Raw genomic sequence first — 22,250 nt, 5'->3', positions numbered from 1 at the left:
CTTGCAAAGCCTGACTCAGGAAACTTGGACCTAGTAAAATTACTGGTTCCACGTAAAACTCACAGTGGCAGGAGCTATAATTTTAGAAATCTGACTAATCTTCTTCATGAATTTTGCACAGAAGATAATTGATCTCGGTGAAAATAATTTTAGGAAAATGATAATGGAAAGATTTGGAACTGTTTTAATGAAGCTATGAATTAAACCAGCTGAACATAGTTCCCTACAGAAATAGCTTTCTCAGTAAAGTCATCAGCATGGGTGAGGTTCTCATTTAAGGACTCAGATTTTTAGACATGGGTAAAATCCTAACCTTGGGGGTAATGTCAAATTACAGTGTCAGAAATGTCTGTATTCTACCTGCCAACAGTCTTACACAGGATGGGATCGTCTACATGCCAAGGACAAACTTTCAAAGAGCAGCAATTTGTCTTCCTCTGGCCCAGCTTCTCATCCTTTCCCTCTAATAATCTATTTATTATTTATGCATTTAATTTATTGCTCTCTAAGCCTTTGTAATGTGTCTCTCACCTGAGTCTCTGCTGTACCTGAAACTTTCTCCCAACCCAGCTGACACGCTACAGCCAGAGTGGACTTTTGAACATACAAATCTACCATGTTTCTGGCCTTTTTCTAATGCTTCAGTCACGTTGGGGCATTCTGGCCCTCCCTTATATTGACTCTGACATCTCTACTTTGCTCTAACTTTAAAATGTGCCCATAAAAATTTAATTTATGTATTCAATTTTTTTCCATTGCTGGAGTTGAAGCCAGAGCCTTGCACTGAGCCACATCTTCAGCCCTCAGATTTATTATTGAAAATTATTGTAGAAAAACTCCTGCTGTGACTACTATGTTAATAATCCCTCATAACTGCACTGCATATTCCATCCTATAAGTTGATTTCATGTAAATAATTTTATTCAGTATTCATGTCATCCTTGCAAAACCATTCATTAGTGTTCCTCCCTCACAGCTGAGATTCAGAAAGGCTAAGACATGTGATCACACAGCCACAAGAAATGGAGTCAGGTCCTCCACACATCAAAACCAGTGCTCATGCAATGATGTAAGAGTTTGTAGACTGCCTGGTCAACCACACAGCCCTGGTTGAAAATTAGGCATAAAGAAAGTATCTGGTGATGGAGCCAGGGTCCCTACCGCTCCTGAATGCCTTACATCCCGGTATCAACAACTCTGAATCCTCTGATTCTATTCCACCTCTGGCTGCTCTGGAGCACTGTGAGTGAAGAGATTGTGGATTTGAATGAACCCAGATTGCATCTCGTTATACACCTCAAGTCTTCTCTCTCCTACTTCCCATGGGGCCAAGCTGATCAATGCCCCCCAAAGTTGAACCTGTACAAAGAAGGGCAAGAGAGGAGGCTAAAGTCATCCTCTAGGACTGCCCATCACTCTCTCCCCTTCCAGGATTCCCATATCCGAGATCTCCCACCGTGGACATAGTGGGACCCACTGAACTTGTTAAGCCACAACAGCCAACACCACAAATGACTCCAGGCCACTTGATGGCACCTAGGAATTAGGCATGGGATTCCTGTACATTACTCCTCAAAGAATACTGTTTTGACCACCAGCCAACATCCAAAGGCCAGCCCTTTGCTTTCCTTGGCTCAAGGTTTCCTACATTGTCCTGTAACTGAAAGATAATGACAGAATTCCATCAGTCACTCTGGGTATGAAGGGCCATCTGTCTGTTCCCTTAGGTCTAAGAGTCCATATTTCAGTGATCAGAAGATTCTAGAAGTTTGTACTAATGAATCAGTCTTCTCCCTGTACCTCTGCCTATCTGCTACTGAACACAAGAATGTTCTGGGGTATAGCCCACAGGAGGTCCTCACATAGTTGAAGCATTCTTCTTCCAGAAGCTTCTCTGAAATAGAGTAGCGCTAGCATGCTCTGGACAGGTTCACAGTTCTCAGCGTTCTGAGCCCCAGAAGGCAGCAACTACCCCACTAGGCTCAGTGAATCTTTTCAAGCATAGAGCTGTGAGTTGAACAAGCGTCTCACAGTGAGCCAGGGAAGCCAAGGACCCCAGGGACTCATTCCAGCCTTTTAATCACAGGGCCCGACTCTGCTGTCCTTTGAGGAAGGCAGATTATACTGTTAACTGCATGAGCTATGAGTCAATTAAACACTCACCACTCAACCTGGACCCCTCAAGCCCTTTAGCCCCCACCCATTTGGATTTTTCAACTACCCTTAACCCCAGTTTTCAGGCCTTCTGTTTACGTGTTGTATTTCTTCCAGTGCGTCTGAATTTCTGACAAGTTTCTCAAGTCCCTTTTCCCTGGCCGGATTTAACTCTTGCCCTGCTTTGATTGGCTGTCTTCATATGCAAACAATGAATGGGGACAGGTCAAGTGCGAGTCCCAATGATGTCCACTCAAGAGGACCACTCATCTTAGGGTGACGCTGCTGTGTGTGACAGCATTCTTTCGTCACCTCTCTTAAGCATCCTAGACAGTGCCAACATCCACATGCTGCAGAGTCAGAGTCTGGCATGGGTTGGCCCCCCTTACCTGTGGAACTGAAAGTCAATGTTGGGGTTCCCAGTGACAAACCCAGAGCAAGATGACACATGTCTTAAATGCAGAATACAACCTGTGCTCTTTTTCTTATAGTCAGACAGGGCTGCTGCTGAGTTTTATCAGTAATTTTTGCACAGGACTTAACACCACAGTCAAGTCCTGGTGCTTGGGGTTTGGTTGTTTTAACACAGTTCTGAAATATTCCTTAAGGGCAAATGCTGGTCACTTCAGGTACAGGGTTCCACACATGACCTAACCCACCTGCTGATACCTCCACTCTTGGAGAGGGCTTGATCGGTTTTATGGCGCTTAGAAAGTTAGCTCAACTTTGAGGGTCATTTCCCACTTAGCTCTAGGAAAGCAGATTAGCACCCTAAGACTTTCCCGTAAGGGCAGTTGATGGGCAGAATCCCTCGCCCAGAGCCTTTTGACTATCAGGCTGTCTTCACTGCAGGATCCAAACCCACCATCCTGGGTGGGGGCCAATGGCTGTCTCATTATGGTTCACTATGGGCCTGGCATTTAACTGGACTCTTCTCTTTCCTCCTCTTGCTCTGGAATAAACACACATCATCTTGCCACAAAGGTGACGATGCTTTTGTGATGTGACAAGCATTTCTGAAAAGGACAAGGATTTACTGTTCACACTTCTGGTGACATTTGAACAGAGACTTGGGGCTGGCATTTAAGTCTTTCTTGCTGACTTCTCAGGTAGTCAAATTCCAGAGAACATAATCGTGTCTGAGACCATTGTGTCTCCCAATCACAAGGCAGGTGTCTTCCTTGAGGCACCTGGGGGTACAGTGTGGAGCCTGCAAGAAAGGGACTGTGCAAGGAGAGAGAGCAACACCCAGAATCAGTTGAGAAAGAGGAAAGAGAAGTGGTAATGGGGCTTGTTTTATGCACCAAGCACAAGACGGGGTACCTCACAAAGCTCTCTTTCCTCTAGTTTGGACCATCCAGTGAGGTGGGTGGATGCCTATTATGAGTAACTACTGTCCTCCCAGCCAAGGAACTGCCATCTTGGGGAGTTCAGCTGAGCACCCTTGCAAAAGGATTATCCCAGCTGGGCTAGTTGGCTGTTTATATCCCTTCATGGACATTGAGGAGGGTCACGAGACTCTCACCTGCGTATCCAGCTGCTCTCTAACCCCTAACGTATGCAATGCTGCCTTGGGCAGGAACTAGAGTAGAGAGGCTAGTGTAACTGAGATGGGGTGGGGTGGTAGGGGTGGTGTCGGGGGAGGTAAGGTGTGGTGATATTTTATTTGTGCTGGAACAAATACAACTTATCTGGGGATCAGAGAACAGAACAGCCACTAAATTAAACATAGCGGCCAGGCAGTGGTGGCACACACCTTTAATCCTATCACTCGGGAGGCAGAGATCTGTCTGGATCTCTGTGAGTTCAAGGCCACACTGGAAACAGAGCCAGGCATGGTGACATACACCTTTAATCCCAGGAAGTGATGTCAGGAAGCAGAAAGGTATATAAGGCGCCAGGACCAGGAACTAGAGGCTTTTAAGCTTTTAGGCTTAGCAGCAGTTCAGCTGAGATCCATTCAGGTGAGGACTCAGAAGCTTTCAGTCTGAGGATTCATGGAAACAGGATCAGCTGAGGAGTTGGCGAGGTGAGGTTGGCTGTGGCTTGCTCTGCTTCTCTGATCTTTCAGAATTTACCCCAATATCTGGCTCTGGGTTTATTATTATTATTATTATTATTATTATTATTATTATTATTACTATTATTACTATTATTACCATTTAGCAATTTGACTACAGTAAGGGGGGTCCCATTTATGGCTATGGGGAAGCCTTCATCCATGAGGGCTAAAGGCTTTCCAGGTGTGGCATTTTGGGGATGGAGCATCCATACTCCTGAAAGTAACCCCTCACCTATGCTCTGTAAGGAAGCCCAATAAATTCATTGGTTCCCCAGAGTAAACTCTGGTTGGCTCCTAGGAGGAGGGTGGATGCAGTTTACATCTCCCCCTGGGGAGGAACATTACCTAGCAGAATATGAATTCTGTTCACCCCAGGAGGTTCATTCAGGAGTGAATTCTGTTCACTCCGGGAGGAGACATGGGCCCCACCTGCATGGGGACCCTGAAGTGACCTGCCTCCAAAGAAAAACAAAGGCCCCAAGTTGGCAGAGAAAAGTGGAACTAGGGTCTGCGGATTGAAGCACCTTCACGCTTCGCAGGTGGGTGTGGCTGCTCCTAGCTCCGCCCCCGGCCCCCACTCCCTGCAGCGCTGGGCATGCTAAATGGCTGCCCTTCCTGTTACTGAACTTCATTTCTTTTTAAAGGCAGGGTCTCACTGTGTAGCCCAGGTGGTCTCGAACTCATGATTCTCCTACTCCTGCCTCAGAGGGCTAGGATTCTAAGCATGTGCCATCACACCTGATTTGTAGCTTGGGCATTTAGCATCTCCTAAAGGTCCCCAAGGTGACACCACTGGGAAGCGGTAGAACCTTTAGGAAGAGGCTCCGAGACCCCAGCCTCTTCCTGTCTCGGACTTTCCACCACGATGTGCTGCCACAAGCCCAAAGGCATGGATGGGGCTGAATAACCACGGAGCCAAATAAACCCAGGAGACAAAAATAACTTTCTCTTTATAAGCTGTCAAATTCACGGAAAGCTGGGCAATAACCCCCGACAGGATTTCAAGTGGACAACAGTAGCAGTATCACTGGTGTCCCAGCCAGAGTGGATGACAGGCACGGTCATGAAGGTCATGCCACCAGGGGCCCAGACCCCAGACCCACCAGCCACTGCATACCCACTGCTGCATTAAAGATGCAGCAACCGTCGCCTTGGTTACTGGCTCCCGTGATGTGGTCACACAACTGTGCCAGAGTGAAGACCAGGGTGCACTAATAGGAAGTGCTTAATCCGCACTCAGATGGGGCGGGGGGGGGGGGGGGGGGGGGGAGAGAGCAGGACATCTAATATGTGCATTTCCCAAGTTCTGTGGTGTCAACGCTTTCATCATGGGCAATGTCCAGGTACTAATGACGTCAGTGAACTTGAGGCTGGGAAGGCTGAACAGGAGCACACAATCACATGACATCCATATTTCTACCACAAAATTGACAGCCAGCACTTACGGAGCACACGGAATACTAAATGTATGTTAGGAAGTGGGCTTGTAACTACACATCTTTGTCTTCTGCGTAAGTAATCACAGCTTACATAACTTTGGTTTTAACAGTGGCTGCATTTAACAACTGCCAGCAAATTCCCTATAAAACAGAACAGTTGGTTCCTGTAAGCCCTGATGAGCCACATCAAATACACAGCTCCCTGGAAAAGGAGAAAACATGGTTGCCACACAGTAGCCAAGGGCCCAAGTTCAAGACATAGAAAAGCCTCTCTGGGGCACCCAGGAATGTTGGGGAAGAACTGCATGGGGTGTGGGAGGTGTCAGGAATGGCCACATAGCGGTCAATGTCTGGAGGTTGTCTTTTGGTTGTGGCCGTTTCTGGATCATAAGCAGCAACTGAGACCCAACCCCCTAGGTCTGACTCAGGTCTTCCTGTACTAACAGAGCTGTGAGGAATGTGCTGGACATTCTCATCCCATCATATGCAGTTCTCTGTGAGGAAAGAACATCCCTCTTCCCAAACAGGGACCCTACCTTTCCTCGGAAATGCCCACCAGCTTCCTGAAGAAGCTCTGCCTTGCTTAGCTCCATCTCCCAGGAAGAGTCCTGTCATAAGAGCAGTCTGGAATCCCTCCCTCCCTCCTTACCTCCCATGCTTTGCTTTGGGGCTCAAGCTTGGAGCGGACGCAGTGGGGAAGATGGCCGGTTTGGGTCTAAGGACCAGGGGAGGGGAAGGCTCTACAGAGTCACATGCCAGAGCACAATGTGGAACGAAGCAGCCCAAGTCCCCCCCCCCCCAAAAGAAAGGGCTATAAAACGGATCTGCGTGATAACACAGTGTGAGTGCAATTAATTGTTGTCAAAGCATTTTGCTGGCTGCATTCATCTCTTACGTGGGAGAATAAAACTGTCATAATGATGACAATTTTATTCAACATTGGTGCAATTACCAAGCCTAAAAATAGGGCGCAGAGGGGGTATTTTTCTTGAGGCTGAGCTGTTACCCCTGTTGCGTGGCTGGGACTGTCACCACCACCCCCTACCCCCAGCCCCAGGAAGGAGAGAGGACAGGAAGAAAACAGACTCGCTGAGAATTGCTACTATGAGACACATCTAGTTTTGTTTGCTGTTGTTTTTTTTTTTCCCCTATATAATCACAGGCACATCAGAGGGAGGGGCAGTGCAGGGAGGACCAGGAAATGAGATTTTCTGGGACAAGATTGTAGAGACAGGCTCTCTGCTATGAGCTCTCTAGACACAGTTGACTTATCACACCCATGGAGGCGGTATGCACCTTCTGTGACAGACGAGAAAGCAGCGTCTCACAAAAGTTAAGCATCACAAATTCGCCAACTGTCTTTCCGATTGCAGTCCGGCACCCCAGGTTGCTTGCCGTGAGACACGTGAGGCTTACTGCTCAGCTCCTGTCCTGTCCATCATCACTCTCGCTCTATCTTTCACATCCCATCACCCCCCTCCTATACCGTGTCACTCTTTTGAGAATGCAAAAATATCACGGCCCTAGAGGCAAAAAGACGCTGGCTGGCAACTTGGCAAGTATGACTGGCCAGGGTCCTTGACCTCTGTAAGTTTTGTACCAAAGCTTTCAACTATGACTGTGAAGACATTCACAGTTCCTCCTTCATAACATCATTGTGGGGACGGAACGAGATATAGATAGAATGGTTGGCAGGAAGGTGGGGCATTGGGTAGCACGTAGATGCCAGGGCAGAACTTCCCGTATAGAGTACTCACCATTACCAGGCACACCGGACGTGAAGTCACACCATCTTTACAGTAAGCCAGGAGGGAGCCTGGCATTCTTCTCTCCCCTTAGCAAAGGTTGACCTTAAGTGACTCACCACCATCCAGGTCACACAGCACAGCCACACAGGGCTACCGCAGAGAAACGGGGCCCATACTCCAGGCTAGCTCAGGCACAGGCTAAGCCCCTGAAACACCCTGACCTGTGCTTGGTACATGGGTTCTATCTTGCTCAACAAAAACATTTCCTTTGGATTCTTGAGGCTCCGGGAAATTTGAGGCATTTCTCCTGCCTTGTTCTCGCCTTTCTTTCATGGGGCATACAATGAGAGACAAAGTTAGCCGCCCAAGCAAAACTCCGTGGGAAGAAGCCTGCGTGGTTAAAGCCACGCCCCTGACCAGCTGTGCATGTCTGTAAGCAGCTCTTCTCCTTTATGGAGGCACCTGGCACACACCTGCACTCCGTCAATAGCCCATCCACCTTACTTCTACCATCAGGAAAATGAGCTTCTCCTGGGGGACTGGAAATTAGTTGTAACTCCCGTGAGATCACTGGACTTATTTCCCAATCACAACTGACGGCAGGGGAGTTTCCAACGTGTTTCTTTCAGAAAGGTAAGAACTACCATGTTAAAGGCCTAAGGGAAGAATCGCTCACATCCCTGAAAGAGAGCCGTGCCCCCGAGCACTCCTACCAAAGCTCTATGCTTTCAAATCCTTCCCCACAAAAGTCAATGCTAGCCATTGAACTCTGGCAGGACCCCAAGCTAAAGGGACAGAAGGGGCACGTTCTCTTAACCTCAGACTTCAGGTTCAAAAGCAGGTCTTCAAAGTTTCCTCTCTTTAAAACCGAGAAAACAACCGGATTTTGTGGAGGATTCAATGTGCCAGAAAAGTATAAAATGTAAAGCCTTGGCGTGTGAATGTCCTGATTCCACATTAACAATCTTTGATATTGGTGTCTCCTGTCAAAAGCTACTACTTCAGGCCCTTTTGGAAGAAAGTGAACTTTGAAACAGACTCACCCTGAGAGGCACACAGATCCCTTCTTTACCTTCTCCATGTCAGTTGCTTTTTTTTTTTTTTTTTTTTTTGCAAGATGGTGATGGAGTTTGCTTTGCACCTGCCACCCAGACTTCACTGCTTGCTGGCCGTAACTAGCCATCCTGCGAATGGTACCCAGGGGAGGCCATGCAGCCTCAACAGTAGCAAGGGCTCTGGCCAAGGGAAAACCTCCTCCCCCCACCTCCCTGTAAAGGCTATGGTTTTATACTGCTGCTGGGCCCCAGGGAATCTGCATTTTGTAAAGGCTATGGTTTTATACTGCTGCTGGGCCCCAGGGAATCTGCATTTTGTTTTTGTTCTTCCTCGTGAGTTTTATTTTTTCTTTCTCCCTGTTTTGTTTTCTGCAGCATTTTTAGAAACACGGTGTCGTTTTGAAACTGCTTTTTCTACCTGCTAGTTTGCCAACCATCTGGAGACACATCCAGCCCGGGATGGATTGAAAAGAGAGAGCCGGTGAGGTGACTTGCTGAAGTTGTTGCTGCATTTTAAACATAGCACACAATGTGTTACACAAACACCATTCAAAAACCTGAGTCACAGGATTCAGATGGGAGCGTATATAAATAGCGCGCGCGTGTGTGTGTGTGTGTGTGTGTGTGTGTGTGTGTGTGTGTGTGTGTGTGTGTGTGTAACAGTAGAAAAGCAAGGAAGTTTGGGGAATCAGGTCAAAATCATTGTGCCCAATTTAAACATCATAAAAATCTCAGCCTTGTCACTGTTTACACCCCCTCGTACAACTCCCACCCCCCAAAAAGGAGCAAAAGCCAAGTGGAAAATTCAAATCGGCGGATGTCCCCACGTTGAACCGGGCAGCACAAAGGCTGTGCAGCATCGACTGAAGTGATAATTACGGTGTCTCACTTCCCGGCTGCCCATACCCTTGTACACAGCAGCTCTCTGCATCTGGACTTCAAACTGCTTTGAGGTTTGCTTGTTATTTTAGGCTTTGGCTCATGCCAGGCAGATGATTTGGCATGTCACGACTCTGATGGATTTTTGGTGCCGTGGCAGGACACATCTTGGGATGGTGAAGAACTCACACCTGGGACATGTTGCAAACATTTAAAAAAAAATCCATTTTCTCACACTCCCCTCCCCAGTTCGCATTGGGCATAACTTGCTGCCAACAAAATAGAACAAGACTCTTGGGTAGCCCATGGTATCCTTGAGAGTCTCAATCATCTCTGAAGACGTGGCCTTGGCCCCGAGTCTTTCTGTCCCTTGGCTGGTACCTTCTAGCTTCCGGCCTCATTCCCGCCATGCAGGCAGGCACTCCATGTGAACTTGCAAGTTACTGATGCTCAGAGAAGTGGAGGAAAAAAGCAACAACCTCATCTCCAGAGGTTGAGTGTTTCATCAGCTACAAGCTGGCACCCCCGACACTCAGAGGGACTCTGCAATCCATGTGGGATGTGAACAGCAAAGGCAGCAACACACACAGCAACAACAGACACACACGGGTCACATGACCCTGTCTGCTGTGTGACTCCAGCTCCTTCCAATCAGTCTCTGCCAAGCTGGGTGTCTCCATCATCCCCATCTGGCCCTTCCCCAGCCACAGCCGCAGTGGTTCCCAGCCGCAGCCTCTCCATCAGCAGGAGTTAGGAGCTCACCAAGGTGTAGATCATGCTGGATGCAAACAGAAATGGGAAAACAGATGTCAGCAAGAGCCTGCGGCCCTCAACAGTCCCCTTCCAAGGCCGGAGCCCATGCATTCACCTCATTCCTGTCTCTATGGTCTCCGACTCACCTACGGAGGCTTTGCTACACCCCACAATGCAGAAATGTTTGTCTGTTAGGACGGCATCCCGTGACCCCCGTGAAAGGTGTGTTGTCTCCGGATGCCTGTGAGCACACATCACTGGAACGATCACTGTGGCTCATCGCTTTTCTTGCACTTATGAGCCAGGTGCCTGTGGGGTCAGGGCACAGCAGATTCTTCATGCCACCAGCTGCTGTCACATGCTCACATGATGGCTATGTCCAAGGGTCCCCAGGTGATGCTACATAATGTGTCAGTTCCAAGGGTCAGGATGAAGACTGTTGTCACCGATGCAGGTGTGGGTGCATGAACACAGTCCTCGGGGCAAGTAAGTGAATCTTAACTTGGTATAGGTCCCCAAACCTCCTGCTTTAGGGGATGAGTAGTGACCAAGTAGGGGGACCTGCATTCCTGTGGTCGGGCAAGGGCTTCAGGCTGATTCTGCAAGGCGGATGGGTTGACCAGAACTACAGGCTACTACTTTTGTCTATTTAGAGGAGGAAGAAACACAGCTTTTTTTTTTTTAACATTATAGACCCCTCCCCTAACTCTAAGAAGGTGTCTAAGAAGCAAAACCAAATAAAAAGCACCTGAACTATTTTCGTTCTAACCTGCACAGCTAGGGCACCACTGGGCGCCTCTGGAGTCTCGCATCTAGAGCCAGACATGGTTGGGCCTGGAGTTAGACAGATGGCTTCTCACAGCTCATGACAGATCAACCACATTCTAACTCCAAAGCTAGTCCTCTGTCCGTTGTGGACTGAGCCTAATTGTGGATAACCCTGTTTAACTTACCGTGATTCTTTTATCTGGGATTCATGGAACACCTACTACGTACCAAGCACCATTCTCGGCGCAGGGAAATAATAGTGAGCCTGTGGCCTGAACCCTGACCATGAAGGAATATGCAGCCAAGCCATGACAACAAACATCATGGATTTAGTGAATGCCTACTATGTGCTGTGTGCACTGGGCGGCTCTGCATGGACCCCCATCCCTTAACATGGCCCAGGTGAGGGCTCTTGCTCTCTCTGCCCGTTCTGGGTCTGGGGTTGGGAACTCCCCAGGTGGAAGAAACGGGGCCTTCGAGAAAACACGAGAGGCACTTTGATGTCGGGTGCAGTGAGGAATGCAGGCACAGGAGCTGGTGCATGGGCTGCAGGAAGGCAGATGAGTGGCGTGTACAACTGTGCCTGGAAGACAAAGCCGTGGGTGTGCTACAAATGCCATGGCAAACCTCCGCTGAGACTAGAGACAGAAAGTTCAATGGCCTACGAAGGACTTAGTCATAGAATTAGCACTCCCAGCTAAGGGCCCGGAGCCACCAACCTTGTCCACGGAGCCCCATGGCCCAGCAGGCAACAGACAGACAGGAATTCTGGGAATTCCTCTACCTTTGGCTCCAACAGCTCAAACCCCAAATGAAGGGCCCTGCTTCAGTCTCCCAAACTAAGATGGATCTCAGGATAGTGGGCCAGGAGCCAGGGAAGGCCTAGCCACGTTCTCCTTTAAAGAGGGTTGCTGCGATCTGGGGACACGCCGCTCAGCCCATGACTGAAGGTAGCCTGTAGCCTCATGAAGAAAATGAGGCCGAGTTCACACCAGAGAAGAAACTCCACCTGTAAGTGGCCTCTGCCTTCAGACAAGCTTTGTCTACCCTCTGTAGCCTCCCGGAATAGCAGCCAGCTGGAGCTGCTAAAGCCTTTGGCCAAAAGGACTTGGGTGAGCTGCTGGTCACCTCAGCTTCTCCAAGTAGGCTCCTGGGGCCCTCAGGCCTCTATGGTTTGGAGCAGGAAGCATCCAGACTCTTCATGAAGGATAAAACTCTGAGGCTGGAGTAACCCTTGACTTCATGGAGAAAGCACTAGAATAACTCTGTGACCCCCCGCCCCAACTCCTCATAGCTGATGTGAACCATAAGGCTACACCTCCTGGGCCTCTCTATCTGCTGACTCTGGAGACCGAGGGGGGAAGTAGGAACAAGCTAGCCTTCCAGAGTGCCAGGTTCCACTGCAGGCACATGTAGCAGAGTCAAAGTGTAGGAGTCTGGACAGTAGTTCTATTCCTACTGTAAGGCCTGGGAGTCACCAGCTGTGGGATGCCTCATCCCTAACCAGCTTGAGGGTCAGAAGGCCCAAACCAGTAAAAAAGATACTTTCTGAGAGCCAGCCTGGGTCTGCCTGATGGTCTTAGCAACAGCAGCTGAAACATGATCTGGAGATGACCTGGACCATGTCACACCAGCAGATGCATATTCATCAGACCTCCCCCAGGGTGGGGTGGAGGGTATATAAGGCTTGCCTCTTCCTGAATAAACTGAGCTTGTTGTTTTGACATTCTCCCGGTGTCTGTGTGGTTTGACTCTGCGCCTACTTGGCCCCGCCCCCAAAGGGAACAACAGCGAGGACCCTGCTACAACCAGCCAACCACATTGTAATCAGCTTCATGTCTCTATCCCCTGGCCCTCACTTTAATAAAGACTTGTCCAGAGGTTCTGTACTCAGTTTGAAGTTAGCCTTTGAATCATAATTGGTGTGACCATTATCTGTGACCTTGGGAAATGTTTCTACCTTCACAGATCCAGGTTCCTCCTTTTAAATGTGTGGGTAAGAACAGAATGTATCTTATAAATTTGGCAATGCATACAGTGTGGGGTGCCACAGAGGCTCTCTAATAAGGCCTTACTCAAGATCAGAAAGTCTGGGCTTGCTTTGCCCCACAGGGCTGCATAATAGGATGATTTGGCCAACGGCATGGCTACCAGGTGTTTTGAAGGGACTACACTTGTTGATACTTCATACCTCGACCTTGACAGGGGGAGGTCTTTTGCTTCTTCCCTTGCTGATGTATAAAAAGCCCATCATGAATAAACTCGAGGCAACTGGGTATTGACCCAGGGCCCTCCCGAAGCTATCCTGTGTCTCCTTTTTTCTTCATCTACTTTTATATATCTTCCTATTATTTCCCAATTCCTCACTCCCCGTCTCAGGGACCCTTCGATAGGTGGGGGTTGAAACCCATCATTGATCCCCTGACAATACAGGGGACCAATGTTTCTGAATGTTGGGCCGTGTAACTCCCCAGCCTGCTACATCCCATCTGAACCCAGGGGTGGCTGTGAAATTAGCACCCCCACCTTCCTCTGCCTCTGCAGAGACAGCACAGGAGTATTCAGAGACAACTGCAAAGGCAGGGACAAGACAGCAAGGTGGTCAGGAAAAGTCCCCAGAAATGAGTACAAAAGGGAGCGGGAGACGTTTCCAGAACGGGGAGCCTCCGGAGAACAGACCACAGGATGACGGCTCCCGGCGCTCTGCTGAGCCAGGGCGTTCAAGTGATGAGGTGAAGAGAGGGGACCCGGAAGCGGAGCTGCAAAGTCGGCAGGATTTGCTCAATTAGGACGGAGTTATGAAACATAGAAGAATTGCAGCATAAGCACTTAATGACCCAATGTGCCACTCTGCGGGGTGTGACCGCCACTAGAGGGAGGGAGGCCGCTGTTCCAGCACCCGAGAGTCTTCGCAAACAAGCTGAGGGCAAAGGGTAATGAGGCTGGGCCCCTCGGTTCACTGATCCCCCCATGGGCTGAGCTGCTGGGCTCTGAAGGGCAGGAAGCCCTGCTGGGAAGAAGCCCTTGACAGTCCTTCAGTTGCCTGCTAAGGGATGTTATCAGATGTCTCCCTGAGCGGCTAAGGATGTGCACAGAGGCCTCTCCCTTCCCCAGAAACCCTTGCTCCTGAGTCAGGGCTAGACAGCTGGGATCAGATTCAACCGGCCGAGATCTCCTGTCATCATCGGCCACCTCCCGAGAAGCTAGCTCTCCCAGGCCAGCCGGAAGCCCCCTCCTTCCCTCTGCTGCGGAGGCAGAAGCAGCCAGGAGGGCGGGACTCACCAGTACAGGTAGTAGAAGAAGGAGAGGAGGTAGAAGGCTAGTTTACACCAGGCCTCCTTCTGACAGTAGCTCAAGGTGTCGGCGTTCATGACGACTGGTGGGTCGTAGGCCAGTTCCGAGCTGTCTGCCGGACAGTGGAAATACCTGCAGGAAAGAGGACGTGGCAGTGATGTCTCCGAGGCTCAGGGCTCCCCACACTGTCAGGCCAAGGCCCCCTAGCTTCGGACTTTTCCTTGAAAATCTGCCTCCTGCCAAAGTCAGATTCCAAGGATTGCTATAGTGCAACTCGGCCAGAACCTTCTGGCGGGTGTTTAAGTCCTCCAGCAGATCTCTGGTGTCATATAAAAGCGCTCTGGCAGGAGAAAACATGTCGCCCAGTATTATGGTCTGAATGTGAACTCTCCCCCAGGGGCTCATGTGTGGGTACACTTGGTACCAAGCTAAATAGCGCTGTGTGTATGTATGTGGGGAGGGGATATGGAACCTGTAGGAGGTAGGGCTTCACGGGAGGAAGTGGAGAACGTTATAGAACAGTCCCACTTCCGGTCCCAGCTCTCTGATTCATCTTCCAAGATGTAACAAAGAACAGGACAAGTTCCTGCTGTCACAGACGCAGCCCCAGCCACCATGCCTTCTCCACCACGGCAGGCTGTATTCCCTTAAGTTATGAGCCCAAATAATGCCTTCCTGCTTCAGGTTGATTCTGATAACCTGGTATCCCTGGGAAGTACCAAGAGCTCCCTCTGGGTACAGACGGTGTGGAAGAATTGTATCCCCCACCTCCTCAGCATCTATATTCTGCCTTGAGTACTAAGTGTCTTGGGCTTGCCCCTTTCTCAAGCTCTCATCTAAACTCCTAAATACCTTGGAGAGACATTATAGAGTTATCATTAAGGGTATGGGTTCTTTTGTTGTTGTTGTTGTTTGTTTGAAAGAGGGGCCTAGAGGAGCAAATAGAGGATTGACCATCTTTGGGGAAGCTGGGAAAGAGAACTGTAGGTCTAAGAGTCATCATCAAAGGCCACAGCTGCTGACCAAGGCCAGGGGTCATGTAACATCTGGGTCCCTCATCAGTGTCTATGGCTCTTAATTCATGTCCCACCAACATCTTCAGGGCAGATCTTCCCTGTGGAGCCCAAGATCCTAGTGCAGTTGGAATGGCCAAGTGCTGCTCTTTGGCCACTGTGGGAAAGGATCCTGGGAGACAGAGGTCCAGACTGCCTCTCCTGTCAGGCCTGGAATAGCAGCGGTTGGTTCTCCGCCCTGAAGAAGCACCAGGCATGGGCCTGACCTGAATACTGCCATGTGAGCAGACACCTGCAGAGCTGGCGTCTCAAGTCACCTCATCCTCCCCCTTCAGAGAATTGCATCGGCATGATCTGTCACCGACACTATGCTAAGAGGACATCAGAAGCCAGATTCGATGACAGCTGCCAGCTCACAGCCCTTGGGCCACTCACCTCTCCTCTCCTCCAGAGCAGATTTCAAACCTATTTGCTGTCACTGTGGCTTTGTTCCCAGGTGACCTCATTAAGCCGAGGCAGAGCAACAGGGTGACCAAAATGACTTGGTGGAAAGGCCTAAGACTGACTCTTTTGCTTGCTGCTCACCAGGCTGTCCTTCCCTGGGTCAGTCATCAACCCAGCCTGGGCTCAGCCATAAAACGGGGATGAAAATTGTGATGCTGATGTAAGGTGATGTATGCAAGTAGCCTCCCCCAAACAGCCACTGAAAAGTGGTGGCCAGGCAGGTTTGACTGAAGCAGAGTGTGAGGGTAGACTTGTCTGCAAGAGAGACATGGCATTAAAACCTGACAGAAGGGAGGCAGACAGGTCAAGGCTATTAGTTCAGTCTATTACACGCTGCAAGCAGAGGACCTCGGTCCAGGACCCAGAACTCATGGTAATGCTGGGCATGGTGACGTGAGGTTGTAATTTCAGGGCTGGAGATGTCAAGACATATGCTCCTTGGGGCTCACAGGCCAGCCAGCCTAGCCTACTTAAGTGAGTTTCAGGCCACCAAGAGGTTTTGTTCCACTACCCACCACCACCATCCACAGGTAGATGGTACTACATGAGGAACTACATGGGAAGTTGTCATCTGAACTCCATACATGCACATGTACATGTGCCTGTATATACATAAACACATGGGATTGGGGGAGGGGCAGACAGAGAAAAGGAAAAGAGAGGAGGGGGGGTATTCTAGGACTCTAGGTATTTCAGGACTGTGTCTTCAGTCTGTCTGTCTTTTGTGATCTGATAACTTCCTAAGAGTAAGCAGGCTAGGCCACCAGAGATCCAAGAACCAAGACAAGGTCTTTACAGGCAATGAGACCAGGGCTGCTCCTGACCTCCATGTGCGGAGACATTCCAGGTGTGGGGACAATGGCCAGCTCTCCTTTTCCTCCCTTGGGACAAGCGCTAGATCTCAGAATAGAGCACAAATCCAGCGTTCACCAGCTGATTGCCTTTTCTGTATTTTTGTGGGGTTGGAGGTAGAGCCCATGGCTGCATGTACAGTAAGCACATGATTTCCCCCCAGCCACCTCCCCAGCCACGGACCACATTTTGCTAGGCTTCATCGACAGACCATGACTGAAAGACCCTCGGGAGAAATTTCTTTTGGAGGGAGAACATCCAGCCTGGGGCTGGTGTGAGGTGGAGAGGGCACAGATGGGCTCTCACAGGCGAGGTGAACCATCACCATCATGGCCATCTACTTCAGAGGCTTCCTCTCCCTCACCCACAGCCAACCATTGGCCAAAGCCTGTTCAGTTTACTTCCGAAGTTCTGTTCTCTCTCCATGCCAGGACCCATCTCCATTATCTCGTCTCCTTTATTTCTTCACCTGGAGTTTTGTCGTGTTCTTAATTAGATTTTGACTTCAGCACATCTCTGCTGGCCCATCCTTCACACTCTGCCAGAATCACCTTCTAAAGCTCTAAAGCAATTCCATTTTCCTCTAGAACTTCTCATGGCTTTCCAGTCCTCCAGTCCCAAGCTCCCCATCAAATCTTCTTGGACTCTCCATATGAGATTCCCAGCTGCTCATCAACTGCACCCTCCAAGAGCCCCTTCCCAACCATGCAGAAAGATAAAAATTGTTCCCCAAAGATGCCAAGTGTTCTCTCACTTATGGGCATTTGCACATGCTTTTCTGGATTTTTCTACACTCTTCAGACTAACTTAAGTGTTTCTTTCTCTACATTCCTACACATCGTCTTCAGATGTCTGTTAAGAACATAATTCCTTCTGCTTCTAGGATGTACCTAGGATAAAGATTCAGACATATTTTCATCTAGAAATTCCCCCTCAGTGCCTAGAAAGTAGTATATGCTCCATACATTTGCTAGTGACATAGTGGAATGTTCTAGGTGTGGATAATTCAAAGCTATACTTTATGGGAAAGTGGCAAAGATGGACCAACTGGCTTGGGGGCCCAGAGCTCTGGGATTACAGGGTTCGAGGAAGGCAATTGAGCCACACAGTTTCAATCTCCACTTCTCTGGTATTTCCCACATCTGCTCTATATCCGTCCTACATAAAACCCACACCATGTAATCCAAAGCTCAGTCTTAGAGGCGAATAGTTAATATCATAACTGCCCCTAGGGAATTTGTGCAACTGGTAGGTGCTTTTTTTTTTAAAAAGGAAACAATTTAAACATCATAAAGTTTGCCATTTCAAAGTGTATACACAATTCAGTGAGTTTTGGTGTATTTATAAAGTTGTGCATCTATTACCACTATCTAACTTCAGAGCATTTTCATTACTCTTATCCTCAAAAAAAAAAAAATTGCCCCCTGGCAGTCATTTCCTGTTTCCCCTCAGCCTTTAGAATGTACTAGTTTACTTTAAGTCTCTATAGATTTGACTGTTCTGGAACTTTCATATCAATAGACTCATATAATGTGTGACCATTGGGTGTGATATCTTTAACTTCTATTTTCTTTGTGGCGATCCACACTGTAGCACATTTAAGTACTTTCTGTCTTTGTGTCTTTTTAACTCCCTTTACCCATTCATCAGCTAATCGGCATCAATGTTGTTTTCATGTTTTGAATACAGTGAATAATGTTAGAGCTGCTTTTCATATTAACCCTTATGACTGGGGTTGATTAACAGAGTCAAGAGGACTTACTTCCATCTCTGGAGAATAAATTTGTTCTAGGTAGCTTTGTTTGTCAATTTGACACAACTTATAGTCATCTCCCAGGAGACCTTAACTGAGGAACTGCCTAGATCATACTGACCTTTGGGCATGTCTAGGGATTGTCTTGACTGTTGACCGATGTATGAGGGCCCAGCCTATTGTAGGTAAGTGGTACCATTTCCTGGTCAGGTGGTCCTGAGTTATGTAAGAAAGCTAGCTAAACATGAGTCTGTCAGCGAGCCAGCAAGATACAGTCTTCCGTTGTTTCTGCCTTCAAGCTTCTACTTGAATTCCTGCCCCTCAATAATGGGCTGTCACTGATAGCCTGTTCCTTCCCTAAAGTCCCTTGCTCAGAGTTTTGATCACAACAGAATTGTATCTCTAACAAGGTCTCTAAAAGAAAAGAATGAAAGGAAGGCACCTAGTGGCTGATCTATCTGGGCACACTGTCATTGGGTGGGAAACTGAAGGAGGATGGCCCAATCCCAGACAGACAGACAGACAGATAGACAGACAGACAGACAGACAGACAGGCCTACCTCCAGAAGTGATAGAAAAGCAGCGGAACGTTCAGCCCCAGGGTGAGCCACTCCTGAGCACACAGGAACATGATGCAGAAGAGGCTGTGGATAGAGTACTCCGGCAGCACCAGCTGGAGAGGGAGCAGAGACACACACAGGCCTGGTGAGAGGGAGGAAGCACCCCACCCACTCACGGGCTCCCATGCAAAGGTCTACCCTGCAGCATAGCCATTTCCCTGTGACTGAACACTTCAGGAAGATGCTCCGTGTTTCAGACCCAATCCCAAGTAGACACAGGCCCTCTGCACTTGCCTAGGAAAAAGGGAGGTTACCCAGCCTAGGGGCTGCCTGGAAAAACTAGCAGTGTTCTCTGTCACCTGCCACCTGCCTTGCTCTGTGTTTCTGGCTCCTCTGTGCCCTCCTCTAGCTAATAGGTGTGTTTATTCCCAATACAGGAAGGTCTCGGGAGTTCCTAATACAGAAAGGCAATGGCTGGTGATGGGAAGGTCGAGAAGAACCAGAGAGGAATGTCAAGTAGCAATGGTGAAGACAGGCAGCCTCTATGTGAAGGGAGAGAGAGAAGCTCAGGGTCAGGGGGCCAGCTGGAAGAGGGGCACCTCTCCTGGGTGGGCACTTGTGGCATAAATGAACTGTAAGCTAAAGATAACTAGGAGGTGGGAATTCAACCCCTTCCAGTAAGGAAAGCTACAGGTGTGCAAACACACTCACGTAGGCAGAACACACATACACAAGCATGCGTGTTCACGGCCTGTGGAGCTCACTTAGACCTTCACGGATGCTCTGGTCTTCCAACACACTCTCTCTTTCAAGGGCCATCTCAAACTTGTTTCTAAGGGAATCCCTGCCCATCCTCTCCTCTCATCCACATACCTGATCCCTTTTATAAACTTCTATAAAAAAGAAATACTTAAGTTTTAATTCACTGACTAAAAAGAATATTACGTGTGTGTGTGTGTGTGTGTGTGCGTGTGTGTGTGTGCATGCGCGCACGCGCACCCACGTTCTCACATCTGTGCTATAGTACATGTGTGGAGGACAGAAGACAATTTGTGGGAAACAGTTCTCTCCCTCCACCATGTGGGTCCTGGGGAAAGGACTCAGATAATCAGGCTTTGTGGCAAGTATTTTTTTTTTTTACCTGCTGAGCCAACTCACCAAACCTGCCATAGCCATGTTTGCTGACCCACCCATAGAGACCATCCCACAACCTGTCTATATGGGGTTCTTGCCCACGCCTGACACACATGTATATACTCAAGCACTCCATAATCTGACTCAGCCAAGGTCTATCTTATTCCAGTCTCCTTTTGCAATGTGCTTTGCATGTTTCCCAATACATGTGACCAAATGTACTGGGCTGACTAGTCACACATGTCTACAGCATGGGTAGTTGCGGTCTGTGGTCACAGCCCTGGATTTCTATGGATGGGAACAACTGCTTCAGATCAATCTGCTTGGGTACAGAACATAGCTTTAGCCTCTCACTGTAGGCAGATGAGCTGCCTGACCAGTTGGCCCCTGTAGAAGATAATCACACATTAAAAACAAATGCATGGGTTGAGGATTTAGCTCAGTGGTAGAGCACTTGCCTATCAAGCACAAGGCCCTGGGTTCCGTCCTCAGCTCCAGAAAAAAAAAAAAAAAAAAAAAAAAGCACATACAGGCACACATGGGAGAAATGTATTTTGTAACTGGGGGCCATCTTTGTTATCACCATCTGGTGGAAAGCGAACTGCATTAACCTTAAGTTACTCAGTCAGTGAGTAACTTGGACTCAGAGTACAAGTATCATTCCTCCAGGGTCATGAATTCAGGGGTGAACCAGGCACTGTCTGCGTCTATGAATCTCAATTGTGTGGTAGGAGAGGGGGGCATCTGCCACCATTTCTCCTTAGAGGACCTCAAAGCTGTCCTGGCCGGTGTCACCTGTACCCAGCAGGTTATCATTCAGCTGCCTCCCATGCAGGGAGAAAGCCCACATTATTGGAGCTAGCATGCCAGCCTTGCTCTGCCACGTACATCTCTACATTTTGTAACCATCGCTTCCAAGCACTTATGCCAAGTAATTAACATGTTTAGAGACAGCTACTTGGGGCCTGAATCATCCATTACAGCTCTATTCCCGTCTCCAATGCCAATGGCAAACCTCTGAATGATGACAGTTCAGAATTCATGTCCCCCTGTCAATCACACTGCTCCTCTTTCTTTGGGACTTGATTGATAGTGGAAGCTGTGACAAGTGGGGAGAATCTGTCACTATCCCCTGTGTGGAGGAAGCTGCTTAATAGAGGCCAGCTCGCCTTTTAGGGGTGAGAAGAAAAGCTAACAAATCCTTCTGCTATTCTGCATGGCTCTTCCAACTGCCTCTGAGTATCTAAAACACTGAGCAGGCTCCTCCCCTTAGCCCTAGGAGACTTCACGTAGCAGCAATGCCCTTGTGGTATACTTATTGTCCCCCATGTTCCTCTGGGCATCCCTTGTCACACTGATATGGACAACATAAGGACCTTATTCCTCCCAGACCAGATGGAGCTTAGCCAGGCCACCTGCACTGGTCTTGTACCATGGCTCCTCTACACCATCCCCTCCTTTCCACTTCTTGGCCTTTGGAGCGTAAGATATTGTGTCCCAGATCCCAGCAGTTGGGAGGGGCCCCATGGGCTGTGAGTGGAAACTCTATGAGACGCCCGGAACACTTAACAGCCAATGAAAAATGCCCCAAAGTCTTATTTTGTTCTCTCTGACATTGCAAAGCACAGTTACAACAATGGGTATACTCCATCATCCTGACACCATAGGAAGGAGAGAGGCCCCCAGGCAGCCTGTGACGGGGGGGTGAGAACAAGACAGAAACTCTTGTTGTTCTGAGCCACCGAGAGCCCTGCGTTGCTTTTCGCTACGACGCACTTTGCTCCATCTGATGTAGTCAGAGCCCCAGAATGAGAAATCAATGAGAAAAGCAAAGCTGTGTGTGCCTTCCCTCTTCATCCTCCCTGAGCGTCCTCCCAGACCTTTGTTTAACAAGCCACTGAGGATGCTGTGACATGCTCCTGTCACTGGGCATGTTGAGCGCTAGGCGAAAGGCCACCAGGCAGGCATAATGCTTATTCATTCTGGTGGGCGACCAGCTGGGTGGCTCCCTCCCAGCTCAAAGAGAATAATTGCTAGATATGCAATTATTTCCCTGGTAGGTTCAAGATGCCCTACCCTTGAACCTACCAGAGAAAGTACAGAAGAGTTGATTGAAACTCTGACCATAACCCTGGCCGGTGTCATCCCTTAGCACTGGCAGGTAGATACTGTTTTCTATAACAGAGCTGTTGAATAGCACCAATACCCCTGGCCAGTATCATCCCTTAGCATTGGCAGATAGATACTGTTTTCTGTAACAAAGCTGTTGAATGCCACTGATA

The 22,250-nt window shown here is 48.8% G+C and overlaps 1 protein-coding gene across 1 annotated transcript in view; it reads right to left on the bottom strand.

Moving 5' to 3' along the window:
• Nucleotides 1–8,515: 8,515 nt before the first annotated feature.
• Cnih3 (cornichon family AMPA receptor auxiliary protein 3) overlaps nucleotides 8,516–22,250 on the bottom strand; it is a 112,682-nt gene continuing 98,947 nt past the window's right edge. The window contains exons 4-6 of the mRNA XM_006974174.4: nucleotides 18,835–18,947; nucleotides 14,141–14,284; nucleotides 8,516–10,115 (exon numbers count right to left, since the gene is read on the bottom strand). Coding sequence (XP_006974236.1) covers nucleotides 10,088–10,115; nucleotides 14,141–14,284; nucleotides 18,835–18,947 — 285 coding nt within the window. The 3' untranslated portion in view covers nucleotides 8,516–10,087. The remainder of the gene's footprint in view (nucleotides 10,116–14,140; nucleotides 14,285–18,834; nucleotides 18,948–22,250) is intronic.

The sequence above is a fragment of the Peromyscus maniculatus genome, chromosome 11 (genome assembly GCF_049852395.1).
Source record: "Peromyscus maniculatus bairdii isolate BWxNUB_F1_BW_parent chromosome 11, HU_Pman_BW_mat_3.1, whole genome shotgun sequence".
NCBI lineage: Eukaryota > Metazoa > Chordata > Mammalia > Rodentia > Cricetidae > Peromyscus > Peromyscus maniculatus.
The sequence above is the reverse complement of the archived record's forward strand: the minus strand, read 5'-3'. Positions and strand labels throughout refer to the sequence as shown.